Source organism: Anolis carolinensis, chromosome 3 (assembly GCF_035594765.1).
Source record: "Anolis carolinensis isolate JA03-04 chromosome 3, rAnoCar3.1.pri, whole genome shotgun sequence".
NCBI classification, from domain to species: Eukaryota; Metazoa; Chordata; class Lepidosauria; order Squamata; family Dactyloidae; genus Anolis; species Anolis carolinensis.
In genome coordinates this window covers 35,985,855-36,010,837 of record NC_085843.1, presented here as the reverse complement: position 1 = coordinate 36,010,837, position 24,983 = coordinate 35,985,855, and the positions used below count along the sequence as shown (strand labels likewise).

The 24,983-nt window shown below is 39.9% G+C and overlaps 1 protein-coding gene across 4 annotated transcripts in view; it reads left to right on the top strand.

The window, feature by feature from the left end:
* The window catches only part of smad9 (SMAD family member 9), a 66,305-nt gene that overhangs the window by 18,563 nt on the left and 22,759 nt on the right, over positions 1 to 24,983 (top strand). For 3 of the 4 annotated variants that reach the window (XM_062974733.1, XM_062974734.1, XM_062974735.1), the window contains 3 exons: positions 8,901 to 9,515; positions 19,916 to 20,170; positions 24,398 to 24,535. In XM_062974733.1, coding sequence (XP_062830803.1) covers positions 9,104 to 9,515; positions 19,916 to 20,170; positions 24,398 to 24,535 — 805 coding nt within the window. In that variant the 5' untranslated portion in view covers positions 8,901 to 9,103. The remainder of the gene's footprint in view (positions 1 to 8,900; positions 9,516 to 19,915; positions 20,171 to 24,397; positions 24,536 to 24,983) is intronic. The other variant, XM_062974736.1, reaches the window with a different exon arrangement.

The window sequence follows — 24,983 nt, the reverse complement described above, 5'->3', positions numbered from 1 at the left end:
GATCCCTTTGCATGTTTTCTTTCATTGTGTTGTGTCAAAGCTTAGAACATTTTCTCTTACCTGAAAACCCTCATGACTGTGCTAGCTACAAAATCCTGGGAGTTCTCATTCCGCAAACAAAACAAATAATGTTTCCAAGTCTTGATGCAATACCTGTTTTTGTTTTTATTTAAATCTGATCAGGCATCCTGATAAGAACAGTATCTGTGGTTGTATTCTGTCTGAGGCCCAAGATAGGAAAGTGACAGTGAAACCCAGTGATAGGCTTCCTTTATATAGGACCTCCGTATCAAGCAAATTCTCCCCCTTCCTTCTTCAAATTGCCATCATTTTTACATCTTAGAGCGCAAATATTTATCAGGCAGAGGGCTGGCATCATGCCCAGCCACCTTGGCATGATGATATGACATGCATTCCTTATTCTTGGGAACATAGTAATCGTCTTACTGCATTGTTGACATCAGAAATGAAAGATGAAGCCACACCAAATCTAGTAAGAGGTGCTCCTTATGAAACAACATTCCTAGTCTGTGAAAACAATGCAAGGACATTTTAACCAAAAAATACTGGTGCCCGCACAGATATTTTTGTAACAGCAATTTAAACATTTTGAAGTTAGCAGGCCTCATTGCGCCATCTGTGATTGCTGTGTTGTTTCTCCTATCAACATTTACTGGATATTTTCATCTATTGCCAGTAAACAAGAATACTTGGCATAAATGGGAGCATGCTGAGACTTTATTTTGGTTCATGTAGTTTATAGGATTCTGTTTTAGAGCTCTAATCTCTTGGTTTCAGATTGTGACTGGATAGGTATTTGTCATATGCAGACATGTTTGAAGTTCCACAGTAGGCAGCATTAAGGAAGTTCTCTGAGATCTGAGTACCATCAAGACAGTTTTGACTTTAAGTCAGTTTAAAAGAGCAGTGGGTTCCAGCTCTGGAGACCAGGGATTTGAATCCCATTGAGCCATGTTAACCCTTTTCATAACTTTGGGCAAATTATGCTCTCTCAACCTTAGACAAAATCAAAACCAACCTCCCTCTTGTTGTCGACCGCGTTTTAGGGGATCGGGCCCTTAAGGAGAGACCCGATCCGGTCCTGAGGGAACGGACCTTGGCGAAGCCAAAAGGAGAATTACGAGCCGCAATACAACCTGAAGCCGAAATGAAGAAGGTCCGCCAAAGTTGAAGAAAAATCCGCCAAGGAGTCTTTATTGAGCAATTCAGCTGAAGAGGACTCTAGTAGCGATCATTCGGTCTACTAGGGTACCATACAATCAAAATAAAGCCATATTTATACAAAATTTCAGTCTGACAGCCCTTTGAATTTCCCGCCCTGCTCCCCCGCCCATCTGATCGTTGATAGGCTAGAAGGTTGAACGAGGCGGGCTTTCGTTTCCCGCCTTGCTCCGTTGGCCCAATAGGAAGCTGCCTTTTGTCTCTACTCGGGCCAATCAGGAAAGAGAAGGCGGGAGTTATTGAAACAATGAGGTGACAGGACAGGAACTGGCGGATTAAGTCCTGCTAGACCGATTTCTAAAGGGTGCTTAATTTATTAATGGCAGCAATCAAGGGTGTCCGGGTTTCTGTCACGTATACAGATTTTAGATATGCCTTGGGGTGTCAGAGATGGAAGCAAAGATGAAAAAAGAGTTCTGGGGTGATGAGCCATATTGACAGGCTCTGCAGGGCACCTTCCTGAGGTGTCCTGGTTTTTCCTTTGGGTGAGATATGACAATGTTTGCCTTGGGGCAAATCACCTTTAGGTCAGCAAACTCCGAATTCGGCGACTCAAGCCCTATATTGTCCATGCAATTTGAATTTGATTGGGTTTTGCGGTGGCAGATTATCCTTTTGTTTTTGGGAAAGGAAGCCTGGGTCATAGGAAATGGGATAAGTTCTGGGGTTATTTATTTATTTATTTATTTATTTCCAACATTTATATCCCGCCCTTCTCACGCGAAGGGACTCAGGGCGGCGTACAAAATTGGCAACAATTCGATGCCTATACATAATTAAAACAGCTATAAAAATCCAATAAAACAATTAAAACAATATAAAAAATATAAAAACATATGATTAAAATCCATTCAGGTTCAGGTTGAGTTCAAAATATTTCCTATTTGATTTCATGACTTGACAATTATATGAAATAAAATGAAAAATAAAATAAAGTTGGAATATAAACCATGCTGGGAAAAATACATATTTTCCGGGGATCCCAAAGAGTACAAATACATATAGGCAGATAGATAGATTTCATGGAAATAAGGGAGAATCCATAAAAGTGAGTTACATTGCATAAAGGGGAATCATGAATGATATAAACAATTGAAAATATTTGATAACGAAGTTCATAACATCTGGAGAACCCAGCATGGAAATTCATAAAAGTGGAGTTTTAGCAGCATGATTTTACAATTCATGAAGTTGTTATCTCTTGCCTCAGAGTGCAGGGATAATCCACAGTAAACTCCAGTAAAAAGTCTCAATCACCTTCTACTATAAATATATGGAATATAGAACATAAAGTCTTGATTTTTGAACTATCTTTTACAAAGTCCTGGGGGGGGGGGTGGTCACCTCGATCACACTCTGAATCAATCTTGTCAAGAAAACCCAATAATGGGTTGTTTACATGTAGGGTTGCCGTACATGGAAAATGACTTGAAGGCACACAGCAACAATAAGCCATCTCAGGGCCTTGGAGAGTTCAGTCTCGAATGCTGAAATCAACTGGGCTTGCTCTTTCCTAGGCAAACCTTTCCTCTTTTCCTTATTTGTCATCTCTTCCTGATATTCTGAAACCAAAAATAAAATGAACAGTGCTTTGTTGGAAGCATAGCTCTTTTTTCAGTTCAGATTATTACTTGGCAGTGATAAGCACATACTGATACTTAATCAGAACATTGTCCTACCAAGTATGGTGTCATTTACAACACAGTCATGCAACTACCTGGGAACTGTATACATTTCCATGGAACTGGGGCTGGTGGGGGGCACACTCCCCTTCATTCCCATTGCTTGCTTTTAATTTTAATATATTTTAATTTGTGGCCTTTCTGGAGCTCTTTGTGAACTTGGGCAGTTGCACTACCATCATGGACTTTTTCATACACGGGATGTAAGTAGATGTCATCTTGGTTTTGTCCATCCTGAGCCTGAAATTGCTGGTTGTGGTTGTAAAATTGTGCCCAAGGGCTTTCCTAAAAAACTGTGGGGATATTTTCAGAAAAAAAGTATTTTTAAAGAATTTAAAAGAGGTCCTTGGGACCTCCATGCTGCTTCTTTTTAATATGTATTCTCTATAGGTACAGAATGCTTTTTACATTCCAAGATGGATATGACTTAGGGTTAATTAGACTGTAGCATTAATGCAGCTTGGCACTACTTTAACTACCATGGTTCAGTGCTACGGAGTCCTGAGATCAGTAGTTTGGTGAGGTACTCACATGATTCCATAGCATTGAGACCTGGTAGTAAGTGGTATGAAATTGCATTAATTCTACAGAATACATGCACTCGTAGACTCTGGAGCTCACAATAGGTTTGTGACTCAGATTGGGTGTCTTTAAACGGAGGTTGTATGGCATCTCTCAAGGTTGTTTTAGTTACGTATTCCTTCATGAGTAAAGATTGCACTAGATAGCCCTTGCAGTTCCTTCCAACTCCGTGATACTGTAATTCAATGTTTCAAGGACTGTTCTTTCAAATGAAAGTATCATGTTCCTCATGAAATACTGTACAAATGAGTAACAAAACAAAACTGTTTGTCATGCTGGGATTATTGACATCACCTGAATAAAAAATAATAATCTCAGGAATCACGTCGGAACAAGTATATCATAAACCCTCCAATACTTTTTGATTTGTCACTGCAGTCATTAATTTCCCACTGGTGCTATTATGTGCACAATGTACATTAGTTGATCATGCTGACTCATTGCATATTGTATTCTGGACGATAAGGGCCCTTTTGTCAAAGGTGAAGGAAGTGAAGCATTTTGACTCTTCTCTAATGGCTACTCTTGAGGGCTTCAGGATCCTTCCAGTCCTGTAGTTTGACACACTTGATACAATATTTCTGTCTTTACTTCACCCACACAGAAATGAAGCTGAAAGAAAGCAGTAAACCCATAGGGACCCATAGGCTAGACAGCCAAAGGATGTGTTGCAATATGCAATTTAGAAGCTATGAAACTTGGATCTTTCAGTTGTGGATTCATCACAGAGTGTTTTAGCTTATATCTATTATTTATCAAAGTTCCATCTCCAAATTGCTCAGGGTGATCTGATATGCTCCTCCTCCTCCTCACAATGTATGGGTCTCCTGGATGATGTAGTATTCCAGCTCCCATTCCAAAACAGGATGCACCTACATTGTAAATCAATGCAGTTTGACATCACTTTAACTGCCATAGCTCAATGTGCTGGAATCCTGGGAGTTATAACTTGATGAAGCACCAGCACTCTTTGGTAGAGAAGACTAAAGACCTTGTAAAGCTACAGCTCCCATGATTCCATAGTATTGTGGCTTGGCAATTAGTGGTGTCACACTGCATTAATTCTACAGTCTAGATGCACCTATAGTTGAGTAGAAGGATTGTAGGAGTTCAGCCACATATTTCCCTATCCTTATAAGACAGCAACTGTTGGGGAATGATGGGAAAGACTTACGAAGCTGTTTAAGTAAACTGAGAAGTGATTTCTATCTGGAATTCTTGTATTAGACCAGGTATGCATTGATAGGTATAGCCTGATAGCAAGACATTTATCAGTGACTTGTGCAAGTTGCGGCCTCCATATTGAGACTGACACTAATTATAGAACATACAACTATATTATATGATCAGTTTACCTGTATCTCCTGCAAACTTCTGGTTATCTTGAGGAGCGTCCAGCCCAAAGATAGACAACTTCTGAGTGTTGGAGACTATTTTTGCTCTCCTTTGAGCCATTCCCCCAATCTTCCCCAAATAGTATATTGTACCATTTAGAACAGTGCTTCCCAGAGTTGAGAACAATCCAGGGTGGTGACAGTATCCCAGTGTGAAATTGGGGGGCATTGAATAAAAATAAGAGGGTGGTAGAAAAATAAAGAAGAGAGAAAATGGGGAAAAAACCCTACATTCGTGCAAAGAGTTGAAATCAGATTTATTGCTTTATTTTCCATAAATGGAAGTTATAACCGATCAGTGGTCAAGTCTGCCAACAGCAATCAAGTGTGGGCAGGCAAATGTGTTGTGTACTGCTGGAAAGTCCAGCAGGAATATGTGTGTGTGTAATGACTTGTTTACAGTATGGTTCTATAAATAGGTGCCATATTATGAAATCTATTTAGATTCTTTCTGAATTAAGTGTCAAGCAGTTAATAATAGTGCAAGTGCAATAAGCATTTCAAAATTTTCATTCATTCTGCTGACAAAAATAGAGCTGAACATTAATAAATTGATAGTAGCACACCAGGTCATCCTTGTCATTTAGGATTATTATTATTTATTTAAAAGGTTAGCAATTATATAGACATATATGAAACATAAATTCGCCATTCTGATTTAGAAGCATCTGGAAGACACAATTTACTTTTTCAATATAAATATCTCCACCAGGGTTGAAGAGGCAAAATATAGCCTATTTTTAGAATTATAAGTAACTTGATAGTCACACCCATATATGTACTGTAAGTATAAATGACAAAACTGAATCTCCCAGAGATTTTGGGGAATGCAGTTTGCCATTATTAGGGTGATCTCTGTCTTTCTCTTCCTCTCTTTTTGTCCTAGGATTTGGCATTCAGGTTGTACTTTGCCCAGTCTAACACAGGGAACTATCACCCCTCACTTTGCCTTGTAGCACCATGATGCTGCTTGCCTGAACTTTGTAATTTACAATTCTTAACCAGAGAATTCTAGTGCCACACTAAACTACAAATTCCATAGGTTGCATCCATAGCAGTTAAAATGGAATTTGAGCGATATAATTGTCTAGTATGAATAGTCCTTATAGAAGACTGTTGAAGAATTCAAAAGATTGCATACCTCTTTATGACTTAATTGTTAATTTTATTTCCTCTTCTTCCATGGACCAGCATGGCTCCTTTTGTTTTTGAGAACAATGCATTGGTTCTCTCACTGGCATTTTAGCATCAGAGATTATCTGACAGTGTCATGTTGGGAGCAATGCAGCTTGATATTTCTACTGACACTTATGAACTATGCCTTTTAAAAAGTTAATGTTTACTTTGGAAAATCAGTTAATATGCTTATTCTTGAGTCCCATCAAACAGCATGTCTTTTATTGATTGATTTATAGCACAAATGCCTGCATCCTCGGCTGGCCCTCTCACACTATAAATAACAGTGTTACAAAGTCATGCTGATGTCACAGCTAACTCATTTAATCTCACTGAAAGAGATAATTGTATTTGTTTAAAACCGTGTTGAATAATTGCAAGCAGGGGAAAAAGGCCCCAGGATAGAACTGCGAAATGGAAATACTAATTTTTGAAATCTGGTGACTGAAGTTACATAAGCTTATCAGGAAACCTGGGGTTAAGCATGATAATCATTGTATAGTTTCCACATCCACAGATAAGAATAAAACAGAACTTACCCAACATGATTAATTCTTATATACTTACCAGCATTCTCTCTCTCTTCCAATTAGCTTCCTGCTTAAAAGCCAAAAGCAGTTGCACCAAATCATCTTCCTCTCCCAGCCTCTTTACTTAAGAGATTTGGGTGACCTGGACTCAAATCACCCCTGGCTCACTCATTCTCTAGGACTTAGAAGGTTTGAGGTCCATTAAGTATAATTTTTGAAGGTTTGCCTCCTTGGTATGATTATGACCTCTCCTTGTATATAGAATCATAGAGTTGGAAGAGGCCCCAAGGGCCATTCAGTCCAACCTCCTGACATGCAGGAAAACAGTCTAAATAGTCCAAACAGATGGCCATATAGCCTCTGTTTAAAGACTTCCGGAAAGTACAATTCCAGCACACTCCCAGACAATGTATCCCACTGCTGAACAGCTCTTACCATTAGGAAGTTTTTCATAAAATTTAAATGTAATATCTTTTCCTGTGGCTTGAATCCCGTTGCTCTGTGTCTCACTCTTTGGAAGAGAAAACGAGCTTCTCCTCTTCTCAATATGATATCCTATCATGTTCCATCGGAACCTTCCCTTCTCCAAGGTAAACAGCCAGCTCTTTCAGCCGTCCCTCATAGGGCTTGGTTTCAAAACCTTTAATCATTTTGATTGCCCTTCTCTCTCTGGACATGTTCCATCTTGACAATATCCTTCTTGAATTATGGGGCCCAGAACAGGACACAATATTTCAGGTGGGGAATAGAGTGAGTGAGAATATCCTTAACGTGAGTTTGGTGTGTGGCTGGACATGCACAAGAAAGACTACTTTTCTCTTTGTTTAATTGTTGGAACTTCCTTTCTGTCACTGCCGGTGTGTAACCCCCTAGTTTACATTTTTTGTAAATAAAATATTTTAATTTTCATAGACAAGATTTTAATGACTTTTTCAAAATGTCTGCTATTGTGAGTTTCTAATTTCTCATTGCATTACATTTTAAATAGTTAAGCTACAAATTAATCCTCCCTTGAAACTACTGTGGGAAGTAGATACTTTTTTCAATCTGACTGTGTGAGTATATGCTTTCAGGTCACCTGTTGACTTATTGCAACCACATGAATTTAATAGGCTTTCTAAGACAAGGAATACTCAAGCTGTTTTGGCTAGTTCCTGAGGTATAGTCTACAGCACCTGGTATGCATTGGTGATCTCTCATCCAAGTAGTAATTGGAGCCGACACTGCTTAGCTTCCAAGATCAGACAGAATCTGGTGCCTTTCATGTTTTAGGCCTGATTCACCAAAATTCTCTGAGGGAGACTTCTCTAGGACTGGGCTCACCCTTAGCAATATCTCCAATATTTGCCCCCAGTTCCTGCTACAGTTGGCAACAACAAACATCTAGCATTCTCTAGTCCAGTGGTTCCCAAACTTATTTGGCTACCGCCCCCTTTCCAGAAAAAAATATTACTCAGTGCAACCTGGAAATTATTATTTTTTATTTTAATAGCAATTAAACAGAAAGATATATGTATTAATGCATATGGCAAATGCACCTGTGGCCATCACCGTCCCCCTGGATCACTGCAGCGCCCACCAGGGGGCGGTAGCGCCCACTTTGGTAAACACTGTTCTAGTCTATAAAACTGTGAATTTGTCTTCTTTAATGTGTGGTGTTAGAGAACAGGAATGCTCTTAGGAATAGCTTGTTCTTAAGATCTTGGAACCTTGTGAGAAGAGGCATAATTATAACTAATTTGTAACTGATCCAGCAGTTTGAGTATTGGACTAGGACTATGATTCAGATCCCTGCTTGGTCTTGGAAACTCACTGTCAACTATTAGGAAATTCATATACTCTCAGCCTCTGAATAGATTTTCTGGAAAAAAAAACATAATAGGTTTTCCTTAGGATCTCTGTAAGTTGGAAGCAAATGGAAAGCATTCAACAGAAGAGCAGGCTTTGTTGTAGTAATATTTAGACAGTAATTTGAAAGCAGGCTTAGATACCCTAAGGGCACCAGATCCCATCTGATTTTGGAAGCTAAAAAGTGTCTAACCTGGTTAGTACTTGGGTGAGAATTGCCAGTGACTCCAAAGTGCTGTGGGCTACATTTCAGAAGAAGGAACTGGCAAAACCTCCTCTGGGTATTTCTTGCAAAAGAGAACCCTATGAAATTCCTGGAGTCACCATAAATCAACAGGCACATTACACACAACAATGAAAGAAAGACTTAAGTGAACAAAAAGATAGTATGTGGGAGCAAAAAAGGTTTTCCCTTAGTCTTATTCAAAATTATTCTTTTATTGCAGAATTTGTCAACATTTGAAGACACTTGAGGCAAAGTATACTTCCAGCAATATCCAAGATATGTTTGAAAGAACCTGATTTTTGAAGGCAGTTACTCTCTTCATACTAAGATTCACACCCTATTTAAAAAAAAAGAAGAAGAAGCAGCAGAGGGGGAAAAAAATCTAGGTCTCCGTCTGCAATCATAACATCATCTGTGATTCATATGCACCCCAGCACCCCTATCAGTTCTTTGTTCTCCTTCACCAGCCCAGCTGTGAAACGACTGCTGGGCTGGAAGCAAGGAGATGAAGAGGAAAAGTGGGCAGAAAAAGCTGTTGACTCCTTAGTGAAGAAGCTGAAGAAAAAAAAGGGTGCCATGGAGGAACTGGAGAGGGCACTCAGCTGTCCTGGGCAGCCCAGTAAGTGTGTGACAATTCCACGCTCTTTGGATGGAAGATTGCAAGTGTCTCATCGCAAAGGTTTGCCGCATGTCATTTACTGCCGAGTGTGGCGTTGGCCTGACCTGCAATCGCACCATGAATTGAAACCACTGGAATGTTGTGAGTTTCCATTTGGCTCAAAACAGAAAGAAGTGTGTATTAATCCTTACCATTATCGTCGTGTGGAAACTCCAGGTAAGTAAATCATTTTGCAAAAACTTTGGCAAAGAATATATGTGGATAATTGTTGTTCAAAATCAGAACAAAAAAAGTAAGATCTGAACTTCATTTGGTCCAAAGAACTGCAGCCCAGTTGCTCACTGGGGATGGCTACAACCTCCCTTTTTGCTGCAGCTCCACTAGCTAGCAGTTTGTTTCCAGGCACAATTCAAAGTGCTGGTTATGACCTTTAAAGCCCTAGACAGGAGAGGCTTCTCCTGGTCCGATTTTCATCTCAAGCTCGGTTGGTGGAAACGAGAGAGCTGGCCTTCCTTCTTGGAGGCTGCCCCTTGACTCTGGAACTCCCTGCCCAAGGAAACCAGAATGCCCCCCTCCCTGCTGGCCTTCCATTGGCAGGCTTTTAAAGAAGAAAGATTTTAAGATCAAGTCACAAGGGTGTTGTGGTTTTTAGCTTTGGGTATCTTTTTATGGATTTAAACTGTGAACTTTTAAAATACCATTGCTATTTAATTCTGTTTTAATGTTTGTATATTTTAAATTGTATTGAAATCATTTTAATGTAAGCCACTGGAGAGAAAAAGTGGGGTATAAATAAACATAATGATAACAATAACACCTTGGAGAAGAAAAAAAATACTTTTTTCTGAGTCCTAGAGGAGATGTTAACAGAAGATGCTTAAAAAGAAAAGAAACCAGGCCAGTTCTTTAACCTAGTGTGATTTTGACAGGAATGACAAGTTTACAATAATGATGGATGCCAGTTTTTTTTTTAAAGGCACAGGGCTCCTGTCCTTTTCATGGCTGCATAGAAGAGGGAAGGAATGTTGCTTATCACGAAAACTTTACTTGCTGAAATTCCTTCTGTGCAGCCATTAAATTCCCCAGTTGTCGCCCCCCGGCTTCCCCTAACCATAGAATCAAGCAGTGAGGAATAAAGTAGAATAAGGATGAACAGGACATTGTTTTGGTGGGTGAAGTGTTAGGGACAGTATATTCATCAATCTTCCATCACTTTTCCCAGGCATCACATCAAGCAACATAGTCATTTTTGAATGTACATCTTGCATTGAATTAAGTTTAGGTTATGTTTTTGTGAGTATACTTACTTACATCATAGCATTCTTGGATTGGTTTTGAGAATGTGATATGTGTTGCATTAGAGACCCAAAGATCACATGACTTCAGCTTTCATCCCTTATCCTTCTTGTTTGCAATGCATGGGGTCTTTCACAGCATTGGACTGTTTGGATTGAAAACTGGTTGGTCATTTGCTGGTTCTAGTACTCTTGATACGAAGAAAATGATATGGTATGTAGGTGAAGCATTGGGATCAGCCCTTATGGGCATATAGTCAGTGATTCCCAAACTCTGTATCAGGGATTCCCAAACGAAGGCCTGTGGGCCAGATGCAATCCTCCAAGGTCATTTACCCAGCCCATGCCCTAAATTTTAAACTAAGTCTGAAATAACTTGAAAGCACACAACAATCCTATTTTACTTGACTATCTCCTCAGTCAAAGCAGGCCCACACTTCCCACTGAAATACTGGTAAGTTTATGTTGGTTAAAACTTCTTCATTTTAAATATTGCATTGTTCTTTAATTTTTTTGCACCATAAATAAGATGTGTGCATTGTGTATAGGAACTCATGTTTTTTTCCCAACTACTATAGTCCAGCCCCTCTAATAGTCTTAGGGAAACTTAAAAAGTTTGAGGACCCCTATTCTAAACCTCCAAGTGTTTTGAACTTCAAATCCCTGAATCTTTTATATATTGTATTTTACTGTTTAACTATTTTAACTGTTTTGTTCTTACTTTATTGTATTATGATGTACTGGTAGTGATCCTACCAGTTGTGTAAGCCGCCCTGAGTCCCCTCAGGGAGAAGGGTGGGGTAGAAATACTGGAAATAAATAAATAAACTTCAGCTATCTTAGGCAATCAGGGATTCTGGGATCCAAAGTAAAAAAACATCTGGAAGACTAAAGTTTGTGAAACACTGGTATAGATCATACCTGATGATGTTTGGAAACCATAGTAAAGCTATTGGATTTCTGCAGAATTTCTTAGCTCTTGTTTCTGAACATGACAGATGTCTTTACCCAGGCTAGTCCCCAGACTCCTGCCTCTAGGAATCCTGCCACTCACTCTTCTCATGTTCTCCCAATCATACCCATGATTGATTGGGTTGCTGGGCCTCATTTGTGGACTTGTTTTTGCATGGACATGTTTTGTGTGTGTGTGTGGCTACCCAGCTACCCAGTGGACAGTTTAAGACAACAGCAGTATTTTTATTACCATAGAACCAGAACCCAAGCAGCTGGAACATTCAAGCAGCAGGCAAAAATCCAAGTAAAATTATCTACTAAATTCACAAAGTTGTTTTTATAATACAGTAAAACTGTGTTACATTAAGTTTAGTGTGTGTTTTATTTGTGTTAATTTATTTTTAATTATTGTATTTCAGTATTTTCAGGTCAATAGAGATTTTATGGTATCGTATAGTATGAGGTATAGTATTGGGCCTATTTTCAAAAGTAATTCTCAAGCAAACAGAAACTACATGTATTTGGCATCTACAAATCCCCAAGGGTGCTAGCTAACTGAGAGTGTACTATAGAAAATTTTGACTTGGAGGAGATCAATAGAGTGGTTTACCTGTTTTTTTTTTTTTTCAAAGACTATGTGGGATTTTCCAGTTAATGCAACTGGTTGTTCTCCTAATTGCTCTGGCCAGTTTTTGGAATCAAAAGATAGCCAGAGAGTAGTCTTGGTTCTATAGTTTTCCTCCTCCAAGTTAAAGCATCGTACTTAGTGGAGGAACTTGGGGGGGGGGTGGTTAATGATTTACAATAACTAGTTGGAATGATGACTAGAGTGACAGTAGGAACACAGATAAGTCCAAGTGGACATGGATTAAAATTCATTATCGAGGCTGTTGTGTGTCAGTGATAACATTAAAGCCTCATCTAAAAAAAAGAATTTGGGATAAATTAACCATATCACTGTGAACTTTTGACTGATTTTTCCTTTTGTTTGCCATTCCTATATTGCTGTTCAGATTGTTTTTATATTGGTTCATTTTGACAAAAGATAAAACCCAGCTGTCAGGGTCACTGACCCAAAAGCACAATAGAATAGAATATGGATAAATACCCAGCTTATCCAATTTGGGGCAACCAGGACAAAATGTTAAAAGAGATCAGTGAATAAGTCTTCCATCTTTTTGACAGCGGTAAATATGATCTAACTGTTCACTCCTGCTCTGTGCTCCTGATATAAATCACACATAACCCAAACTGGCATTTGTTCTCGTAAGTTAGTTGAAGTGTTATGATAGAAAACAATTTTGTTTTTGTTTTGCCATGAATAATAGTTATGACTCAATTCATGGTAAGAGGTAAACAGGTTCAGAACTGACGTGGAAAATCTGGACTCAGCTATGAGTTCTTCTCTTAATGAAGAAATTACTTTGCCACAAGTGGAACTTCATCTAGGTGAACTCAGTGGACATTCTTACTTTTCTGGCTTGATCAGCTGACACTTTATCCTGTCTTTTGGCTGCCATCCTAAGTTAGGGCTTTGCAAGTCAAATGTGTATTGTGTTGGGGAAAACAATGACAGCACTTGGCTAGAACATTTACTAGTATTTGTTTTTCAGTTATTGTGATCCTTGTTGACTATTTAGTAGCTGAATTAGTAAATAATTTTTTCATTCATGTTCTTTTTAAAAAAACACATTGTGAATCTGTCTTTTAGTGTTCCTAGTATTTGTTCTTGTCCAGGGTGCTGAAACTTTGAAGGCTCATGTTTGCTCATATGCTGGCCTTCAAGTTCCTTGTCCACTTAGGACAATTTCATGAATTTCATAGTTTTTTTAGGTAAGGAATTCTCAGTAGTACTTTTGTCAGTTCCTTTCCCTGAAATTTAGCTCATTGCATTTGGTATTCTTTGGCAGACTCCCTTCCAAATACAAATCAGGCTGCTCTGCTGAGCTTCCAAGATCAGACAGGATCTGTTGTATTTAAGGTATTTATTTAGCCTGGTTGACAATCAAGATACAATCCGAAGATTTTCCGTATATGAAAGAAAATAAATATGCTCTGTAGATGGCCATTTATTTCTTATATAGCCAAATCAGATACTACATCTATACACATAATAAAAGTGAAAATCTGTATGTGTGTATGTGGCAGGGGTGTCCATTCACACAGACAGCCTCCACAAATAGGCTATAATTCCCAGTGCTGAGGAGCCATCAACTCATTACTTCCCAGGACATTACAAGCACATTCCAGTGTTCCTTTCTCTCATCATTTGCATGATCCTGCCCACAGACCCAACATGGCCAACTGTAAATTACTGGCAGGCTGTTATAGTTCATCCATATTCAGAGAACACTGAACCCAGCAGATGACAGATCTGGACCAAATTTGCCACAGACTCAACATGGCCAAGTGTGAATACTGGCACATTTTTGGGGTGATTGTCCTGGGAATCTGGGAGTTGTAGTTCACCCTTATCCAGAGGACACTGAATCCTGCAAGTGATGAATCTGGACCAAACTTGACACACAGGCCCAACATGGTCAACTGTGAACACTGGGTGAGTTTTGGAAGGGTTGGCCCAAGATTTTTTTGGGAATTATATTTCACCCACATCCTTATGCATTTTCTAATGGGAGCATTCATAAAAAACCAAAGCAAAGACAGATTTTTTCTAAGACATAGCTTAACATACGACCAAACTGATATTACCTAACATCCAAAACCAAACAAGGCCCTTTTCAAATAACCCGGGCACCGCCAGCTACCCAAGCTTAGTAATAAATAAATTATATCTACATACGTTTTCCTGCCATACACAGAACAGAAATCTCTAATCTTCATCCTGGATAAACTTGTTACTTTGGGTACTGTTAGTCTCCATGGAAAACCAGAGATAATTTTATAAGGATGCAATAGAAATCTCAAAAAATCAAAACAAATACATTTAGAGAAAACATTACCAAACTTGTTCCTTTTCTCCCTACAATTTTACTGCACCTCTCTTTTTTAAAAGATTGAAGAAACCTGTTAATGATTTAGATATGAGAAAGTCCTGAGGGTCTACAATTTGAACATGCTTCATCCTCTTCATTCTTTATTGGTAAGGCCCCTTAAGCAAGTAAATAGCAAGAGACAAGAGAAGAAATAATCAGTTATGAAAAGATAATGTGAGAATTTGTTCATGTACAAACCCCCATAGGACATTCATATTACAAGGCTTACGGGAATTTAGAAATTAAAATGCAACATAATTAAATATACAAAAGATCAACATTAAAATGTAATTAAGGAATTAACCACATTTAAAAACAATAGAAAAAATAGCTGAAATAGCACCTTCATAAACACCTTCAATTTCCAAAGGATTGTTGGAATGAAAAAAAAGGGGGGGGGCTTTTCTGTCCTCCTTATGAAAGGAGTTCTGGAGTGTAGGAGCAGCCACCAAAAATACCTTATATACTGTAGCCATTAACTGTGCCTTTGAAGATTTGTATTAGCTGCCAGTGCCTTCAACTTATGATATGCTTATGTATGAGATACCTTCATGTCACCCTATCTTCATCAGTCCTACTCAGATGTTGAATACTTGGGACTATGGGTTCCTTGATTGAGTTTATCCATCTGGAATGTGGTCTTCCTCTTTTTCTACTGCCGTCTACCTTGCCATGCATTATTATCTTTTCTAGTCCGTCATCTCTTATAATATTTCCAAAGTATATCAGTTTCAATTTAGTCATCTTGGCATCCAGGGAGAGTTTAGATGTGATCTGATCTAGGGCACATTTATTTGGGTTTTTTTTGTTTTTGTTTTTTTTAGCATTCTGCAGTATTTGTTGAAATCTTCTCCAGCACCACACTACAAATGAGTTGACATTCTTCTTAAGAGACATCTTTACAATCTGGGTTTACAATTATACATAGTAATTGGAAATACGATGACATGGACATGTCTAGTTTCCTCATAGTCACCCTTCTGAGTCTGGAAAATCTTGAAATATTTCTGTGTTTTGATTGTTTATTTTTAAGTTACATAAACGATCTGCAGTTATTTTTTTCATTGGGACGTAAACTTGAATTATATTTATACTGATGGATTTTCTCTGAAGTCTTATTAATTTGATTCAGATTTTGAATGATATCTTGGTTTTGCTACATCTCTCTGCACTAAATGCCACTCCATTTCTTCTTAATCATTTCCTGAGTATGACATCCTAATTATCTATCTCAAAATCTCTCATTCCTGTTCACTTTCACTCACTTATCCCAAGTATTGCAATGCTTATGTGACCCATTTCTTGTTTTACTGTGTCCAGCTTTCTTTGATATACACTTCTCCCATTCTGTGTTCATAAAGTATATATTATGCAACTTTAGATTTTCTTTTCACCTCTGAGTACGTCAGCAGCTGAACATCTTTTTGGCTTGAGTCTGGTTGCATCTCAAGCCTCAGTGCTACTCCTATCTGTCCACTGATTTATCTCAGTAGCTCATTAAGTGTTTTCTGACTGGGAATTTTATCTTCTGGCATTAGCCTGTTTCATTTTGTATCATCTTATTGTAGGGATTTCTGAGTAAAAAATATTCAAAGGGGATTTACTTTGCCTCTTTCTTGGCAGTACTAGCAAGCATGTCCATCATAGGCCGGTTCTCTGTTGCCTGATCAACTTTTTGAGGGATTATGAGCACCTCAGTGTTGACTGGATTAATTCTCAGTTTGTTCGCATTCAAACAATCTGATCCAGACATTGCTTTAGAATTGAAAGAGGTTGCTTGGATTTTAATAAAAGAAGTAGCCTAAACTACCAGACCAATTTTCCTAACTGTTCTATATAGACGCTTAAATAGTATGAGAGATGGCCTACACATATCAGGAATTGTCCTGTTTTGTCTTTTAAGAACAGCCTTAAAACAATGTGGTAAGTAAATGAAAACTGCTTTACTTCAGCAAAACATAAAGAACAGCACACTCAGTTGTATAATGCAAAAGAAAGCAAGGAAGTCTTAGGGCAAATACAGTTCTTAGTCTCTGAAAAATTCCTAAATCAGAAAAAGAAACAGCAGTAAATCCTTAGGAGCAGTTTCCTGGATGCAGGCTCGAAGCAGGCACAAGGGGAGCAAAGGCTTAGGCATTAAAGTCAGCTTGTTACCAGCAAAAGCTGACTGCACCTGCTTCTGCTTTATAGCCCCGAGTCCCCTCACAGCTGCTAGGGCTGTTCCCAATTACTCAGCTGCATTTCTGGCAGCTATTTTAGCTGAACGACATCTCTGCTCTGTTTCCTTTTGCCTCTCCTGAAATGTGGGTGCTTGCAAAATCTCCCCTTCAGATTCATGAACACTTTCCTTCTCCCCTTCCTCTTCTGAAGAAGAGGAATTCCTAACCGGAACTAAGGATTCAAATGGGAATCCCCTAGTGTCAAGGATGCCTTGTCAGTGGCTTGGCAGCGTAAGTACCCAGACGCAGAAGGAGACTCTTTTAATCTTTACAGCAGCAGGTAAACTCAAGGCTAGACCGAATTCCAAACTCAGGCAGATCACCAATGTTTCCAGACATAGTACCAGGTCATACACAAATGGCAATCCAAACACAACATCAGGCAAAACACATTATCCAAGTATTCAGTCAGAGGTCAAAACACCACAGAGCATAATGCAGGTCCGAAACTCCACTCACTGGCCGAAGATATCCACAGAATGATTACTTCCAACAATTGTTCTGTTCTCAGTGTCCTTCTTTTATGCTGCCTTTCTAAGCATTCTACAGCTGGTCTTCCCTCTGCTAAGCCAATCTCTTTGACCGGCATAGCTGGATCGAGTCTACTGTCATCTACAGTTGGGCGGAGCGTGTCAAATCCTGCCTTTCCTCCTGGAGATCTTCAACTGCCCCGACAGAGCCCTGATTCTGCACAGCAGTAGCATACTCCAGCAGATCCAACTGTTCCATAGGCTCTGTTTCAGCTACTGAGAGCCAAACCCGCTCCTCCTTCTCTTGGCCCATGGTCCTGACACCCAGCACAACTTATTGGACAGGAAGGAATAGAGCTGCTGCAAAATAGTGCCTCCCAAGGCCTCCCCCTCTCAACTAAATAAAATCCCACATTATCTGCTTTGAAGTGGAATATGTACAGTGTAGACTTAGGGCCCTTCCAGACAAGCCCTATATTCCAGGATCTGATCCCAGGTTTTCTGCTTTAAACTTGATTATATGAGTCCCCACTGCCAGATAATCTGGTATAAACAGAAAACCTGGGATCAGATCCTGGGATATAGGGCTTGTCTGGAAGGCCCCTAAAATAATCCAATTCAAAGCAGATATTGTGGGATTATCTGCTTTGATATTCTGAGTCATATGGCTGTGTGGAAGGGCCCTTAGTCCCATCCCAATAAGGTATCTCGGGAGGATTCTTTGGGAGACAGCATTGAGGCAGGAAGAAACTGGCAGAAACTGTTGTCCTCCAATCCAAGAGTAGGTCACACACAACCTGCCCAGACAACAAGGCTGTCAAAGGCTGTTTCTGCTGTCATTCAACAAGGCTGTCAAAACTGTTTCTGCTTTATAATTTGGCCTGAAACCAGACTGAAATAGATTAAGATAATCCGTTTCACCCTGGAACCCCTGAAGCTGGTAGATTACCACACACTCAAGAACTTTTCCCAAACACAGAATATTGGATATTGGGCAATAGTTATCCAGTATAAAGACATTCAGATACTTGTTAAAACATCTATGTTTTTTCACGCATTCAGGGAACAAACAAATATTTGATCTGTCTTTTACTTCTCCTTCTCTATATTTTTTTTTCCTGGTAGTCATTGTAATGTGTTTTTTATATATATATTTAATTTTCTAGTCTAGATATTTGTAATTTAGTATTGTAACTGAGGCTTTTATGTAGATAGTTAGCCATCTTGGCTTTTATGAGGAAGGACAATACAGTAACAAATTGGATTAACATGTTTATGTTTGGCATTCCAGGAAAATGTAAGATAAAATATGTTTTAATGATGTGACTGATGGTCCGATATCTCACAGGAAAGGAAGGATGGTCTCCTGCTCAGTAGCTGTGTGATCATAATACTGATTTACAATCTCATGTTTGGGATTTAGGTTTATTGTCATGAAGGGTCACACACGACCATCAGAACATATATTTTCAGTCAGATAATGCCCAACAAAGTGGGTTTCTAAAGCACTGCAGATTGGGGCACTGTGGATGGACATTTGTTGTATTCTCCTGATCCCAAGGTGCACTGAAAGAAGTAGCTGAGGCAGAATTTCAAGGGATCTCGCCTGTGCTTAGTGCACCTCACGGCTGGTAGAGTTTTGCTATCCCTCAGTCTTCAGTGCCTTGGAACCCCTTCAACTGGTCTGAAAAGCTAGTTTTTGTAGGGATGGTTTTATCAGACATAGTTACAAATGATGATACAGTAGAGTTTCACTTATCCAACACTCACTTATCCAACATTCTGGATTATCCAACGCATTTTTGTAGTCAATGTTTTCAATGCATTGTGATATTTTGGTGCTAAATTCGTAAATACAGCAATTACTACATAGCATTAATGTGTAATGAACTATTTTTTTCTGTCAAATTTGTTGTATAACATGATGTTTTGGTGCTTAATTTGTAAAATTATAACCTATTTTGATGTTTAATAGGCTTTTTCTTAATCTCTCCTTATTATCCAACTTATTCGCTTATCCAACGTTCTGCCGGCCCGTTTATGTTGGATAAGTAAGACTCTACTGTACTTCATTATCGTTGTTATGACTGAATGCAGGATCATGGCTACATTTTGCTACTATGGAGAGTCATAATTTGATTAGACAACACATGCCTCGCATGCAGGAGATCCTAGAATCATCCCTTGGTATTTGTAATTAAAAGACCAGATGATAGACTAGACTGTGACTTTGGAAAGCTGATCCCAGTCAAAGCCGACAATAGTAATTAAACCAAATCAACATTTATTAGCATTTGAGGGATGAGGTCAATATAAGAATTATTATTATTAAAGATGAATAAATGTCCCATTCACTCCTGAAAGAGTTCATGGGGAAAAGGTGTCTCCACTGAAGTTATATCACAACAAGTCAAATTTTTCAAAATGTTTCACAGGGACAGAAATTGAGGTGAAATCTTCTGAACAGGGGCACAAATAGCCAAACATACACCACAGGGGTATTAACCCTTCCCTTTGCTACAGAAAGCTCAAAAAGACATGTATTTGGCTGGAGTTACACTTAAAAATGTACCTATTCCAACTTACATACAAATTCAACTTAATAACATACCTGTGGAACCTCTCTTGTTTGTAATTTGGGGACTGCCTGTACTGAAATGTGACATTTCCCCTCTCTTGTTCCAGTTTTACCTCCAGTCCTGGTTCCAAGACATAGTGAATTCAACCCACACCTCAGTCTCCTTGCCAAATTCCGGAACACATCCCTTCACAGTGAGCCACTGATGCCTCATAATGCTACCTATCCAGAATCTTTTGAGCAAAATCCCTGCCCTCCTTTCCCGGCATCACCCAACATGTATTCTCAGTCACCTAACAGTATGACCTACCCTGATTCCCCAGGAAGTTCTTCTGCGCCGGGAAGTCCGTACCAAATCACAGGTAAGAAATGACCCAAAAAGCCTTCCAGTGCTGATGAATGTGTCCACAATGACTGGGAACATGGTGCTGCATCATTCCAACAGTTACCACTTTATGCTACCCAAATGATTTAAAAGTGTCCAGCACATACACTTGCGTTGTGAGAGTTGTTTTGGATGATAATTTTGGGTGAAACAGTCTGTTAAATATTAAAAAATATTAAAAGCTACAATTTTAAAATTTTGGAAGTTTAAGACTAAAAAAAGTAATTTCCTCAGTATATGAGTTGAATACAGGGAGGAAGCTGCACTGTTGACGGAGAGACTTGTACATTTCTCTTAAGGATCTTTAGGAGGCTCCACTATATGCCAGTGTAAGTTTCTCTGTTCCACTTGTTTTGCTTTGACAAGTAACCGAGTTGTAAGAAGACCCAGTCACTTTTTCCATAACTGCTGAAATTTACTTAGGAGGTTTTGATGAGAGTCTTTTTCAGAAATGTTTGTTGACCCTACAAGAATTCCAAAAGGGTGATAATGCGAAAGCTGTGCTAACCCATTGTCACTAATGTTTGTTCTTATGTAGCCCTATACAGGTGTTCAGTTATAGCACACCCAGTTCCATTACCATTTACTAATGGAGAGCAATAAGGAAAATAGTATATTTCCATGTACTAAAGACTTAAATGGTTTATTCAGCACCAAAATAGAATGTCTGCATGGGGTTATGTGTGTTTAAGAATTACAGTTTTAATACACTAACCAACAAACATTTTGGAATGTCACATGTTAGCTTTGTTTCTGGGAATATTTGATCTTCTGATTCCAAAAATGACACCAGTTCCCCCATCAGCTCTAGGTTTTGAGATACAGAACATATGCCACCTACCAGTTACCATCTGTTTGCCCATATAAAACCACTTGCTGTGCCCGGCCACACATTGCTGTGGCGAAGTATAGTGGTATGGGAAATAAAGTATTGAGGAATTGGTGGTAGTTAAGGTAAAGGGTCAAGCTTTTCCTCTGACATTAAGTGTCAGAGACAGAACGCCAGTGGGTAAAGCAAAACTCAGTTTATTGAGATTACAGAACTAAAAATGCCCGTAGGAGACAAAGAACAGGGCAAACACTTGACTTCAGTGTGATAGGTAACAAAAAACAACTCAGATTGAGCTTAAACAACTCAAAGGGAAAAACCGGGTTAAACAGAAGTATAATCCGGATTAAATCAAAAGTGCTTACTTCAGCCTGGCAAACAATGCAAACAAAGGAGGATCAACAGAAGTCAGAATGTAAACAACAGGCTGGTAGCAGATTCCTCTCTGCTACTCAGAAACAGCAGGAGACTAAACCAGGCTTGTTTATTCCTCCCTGCAGCGAAGGAAAACGTGGTCGTAGTCAGGATTCAATTTAAGGTTCAACAGCCAACGATATCCAGGTCCAGGCTCAGCAGTCAGGGAAACGGCAGTCAGCAGGGTCCCAATCCGGTCCAGAGGTCAATAGCCAAACGTAGTCGTCTAGGAATCCAAAGGTCTCACCGATAAGCAGCAGAAGGAATAATCCAGAATCGAAGTCAGTCAGTCCAGCGTCAATCCAGTGTGAGTAGGTATTGCCCGTCAAAAAGACGACGGAGGTCCAAGCTATTGAGATTAAACACAAGTTGCACAGAGAAAAACCCCGCACAGTTCCTCTCGCCGTCGATGCCCAGTGTCCTTGGTAAACTTACGTATCCAGCAACGAATCACACCCGTCTTCAGGAAGTTCCCCAACAAAAGCCCAAGCGTCTGTCCAGATTACCTTGCCCAACGCAATTAGACATTGATCCCAAACCCCAATTTATCCCAGTTCAAGCTCATCATCGCTGTCAGCTGCCATCCCAATTCCAGGCGCCCCAAACTCATCATCCTCATCAGAGCTAAAGCACCTTTGACTACGCCCCACAGCATCCCCAGCTGTGGATCCCGCTCCATCCCTCCAGCCAGTCCATGGGTCTGATCCTGCAACCCGCCACTCACCTCCCATGCTTTCATTGCCTGTTTCCCTAACACCCAAATCCTCCCTCACACGAGTCCATTCCATGTCATCCTCCTCCGAGCTGGCCATCTCTTCCTCCAAACCCTCAGAAAAACCCTCAAATGAGTCCTCATCTGTCGGGTCTGTAAACAAATCCCGGAGCCGTTTTCATTCACGCTCCTCGAAAGAGTCTGACTCTCAAGGAGTCTTATGCCTCCTCCTTCTATTATCGGAGCCCGAAGGCTCAACCATAACATTAAGTCCATTATAAATGGGTTATATAGCTATGTGGAAGGGTCTACACTGCCATATAATCCAGTTAAAGTCAGATAATCTGTATTTTATAGGCAGTGTGGAAGAGGCCTAAGTGAGGCCTATCTCTGCTTGTCCCCTAGGCTGAGTGGGTTGCTAGGAGACCAAGTGGGCGTAGCTTAGCCTTCTAACTAGCAGCAATTGGATAAAAACAATTATTCCTCTCTCTCTCTAATTAGGACTTTATTTTTCTTTTCTTTTTGTTGTATGAACGTAGAGGCATGGATGAGGGGTTGTGCTGCCAAGTTTAGTGTTTCTGGGATGTGCAGTTTTGTTGTTTTGTCCTAGGCTGAAATTTCATTACCCTTTTATATATATAGATGGTAACCATATCTAAGAAACTAGAGCTGATGTAGTTGAGCCAATGCAGTTTTCTGAATCAATGACCCAAATAACCCCAGGATCAGGCCTAAAAACCAAGAAAAAATGGGGTGGGACTGTGTAATGCATTTTGTGAATTTGCCTGGGATAGAAATTAGTCTGACCAGTAGACATGTGTTAGACATGTGTGTGAAATTTGTCCCTACTGTTTTTTCCTGTTTCTTTCGTGTCTTCCACTTATCCGGAAGCACGAAACAGGAAGCCTCCTTCTGGCACGGAAATCTATTCGACACAAAAGCTGAAATTTGCGTCCTTGCCTGAATGTAGACAGGCCTGGAGCTAGGCTGCAGGTAGGCTATGGGCCTGCTTGCAAGCCCCTCCACACACACAAACTCTGAGAGTGTGGAGGGCATGTTTGGCAGTTGGCGGGGTCTGCACGTGGGCTCCAGGCCTGCTTGCAAGCCCTGCCACACACACACACACTCACGGGAGTGTGTGTTTTGTGGCTGGCGGGCTCTGCAGGTGAGCTCCAGGCCTACTTGCAAGGCTCCGCCACATACACACCAGTTTGCCCATGCCTGATCTAGATTCTAGCATTTGCGAAGGCATAACTCCACTGGGTGCTCGTGGACCAGTTTGACCTCCTGCAAAGGTCACTCGTACTTATGAAGGAAAAGTTGGGTAGAGGAGAGTGTGTGTGTGGTGAGGCCTGCAAGCAGGCCCAGAGCTAGCTGTCTGCATGTGAACTCCGAGCCTGATTTCAGGCCCCGCTACACACACTCTCTCAGAGTGTGGCAGGGCATGTGTGGCAGCTGGCAAGGTATGCAGGCAGGCCTGGAGTCTACCTGCAACTGAATGCCTTACTCCAGAGGAGCAGCAGCAGGTGCAAGCAGGTAAGAACATCAGGAAGGGTCCCCATAATGGTCAGAATTTCGGTCCCCTGATCCACCCCCCCCCCACCCCCCCCCGATTTTGGGAGGCTCTTGAAAACAAATCAGGGCCTCAAACAAAAGCCAAGACACAAAACGGGGCAAGGTTTGTCACAAAAGCACAAGACTACTGACCAGTCTACAAACTTCCAGATCTTCCAGAATCATTTAAAAATTGTTGACCACCCTCAGTTTCTCTGATTAAGGGCCCTTCCACACAGCCATATAGCCCAGAATATCATGGCAGAAAATCCCACAATATTTGCTTTGAACAGGGTTATCTGAGTCCACACTGTCATATATTCCAGTTCAAAGCAGATATTGTGGGATTTCCTGCCTTGATATTCTGGGTTGTATGGCTGTGTGGAAGGGCCCTAAGTAACATTATTTTAACCAGTAATTCGTTCACTATAATCTGCCATTTTGTTTGTATTCTACTATGATATGTAACTTTTCTCCTTCTTTTAGTGCAGAAAGTAAGCAATACTTACATTTTACCCGTATGAAGGAATCTTTGAGCTGGATAGATGAATCACACCCTTGAAACAAATGTTTTGTCTCCATGCATATTTAGATAAGTTTTTGAATTCAAGACCAATCTGTTTTTTTAGCAAATGCTGTATATCCTAGACAACTAATGCAATATCTGGTCTCTTATTTTTTTTTCTTTTCCTTAGTTGAAACGCCTCCTCCTCCTTACAATGCAAGAGAAACATCAGTACATCACAATGGACGATCTGTACACTCGGTTGCAGACAGTCAGTTACTTCTGTCTTTGCCCAATGGAGGTAAATCTGATGATGACAAACTGGAAAGTATGTACATACTTGTGTTGCATTGATTTCAGGGGGAGGGGGCAACTTGGACAATGCCATTTGAAAGGCTTCTGTCAGAAAAATAGAAAGTTTTATAGCTTTCATTAAAGATGATCTTTTACCAAAATGCTTCTAATTGAGGACTGAATTTTTTTTCTGTGTTCTTGGAGGAGCTGTATTGATATTTCTGGAATATGGATAGTTCTGCTGTCTCTAAAGTTGTTTGATGACTTAGTCTTATGTTTGCAAAACTTGGCTGTAGGATTATTAGTTACATTTATATTGTTTTATCTTTTAATGAACCAAGGATGTTATGCAGACTTCTCCTCTACCCAACCTTTCCTTCATAAGCACAAGTAACCTATGCAGAAGGTCAAACTGATCCATGAGAACCCAGTGGAGTTATACCTTCGCAAATGTTAGAATCTAGATCAGGCATGGGCAAACT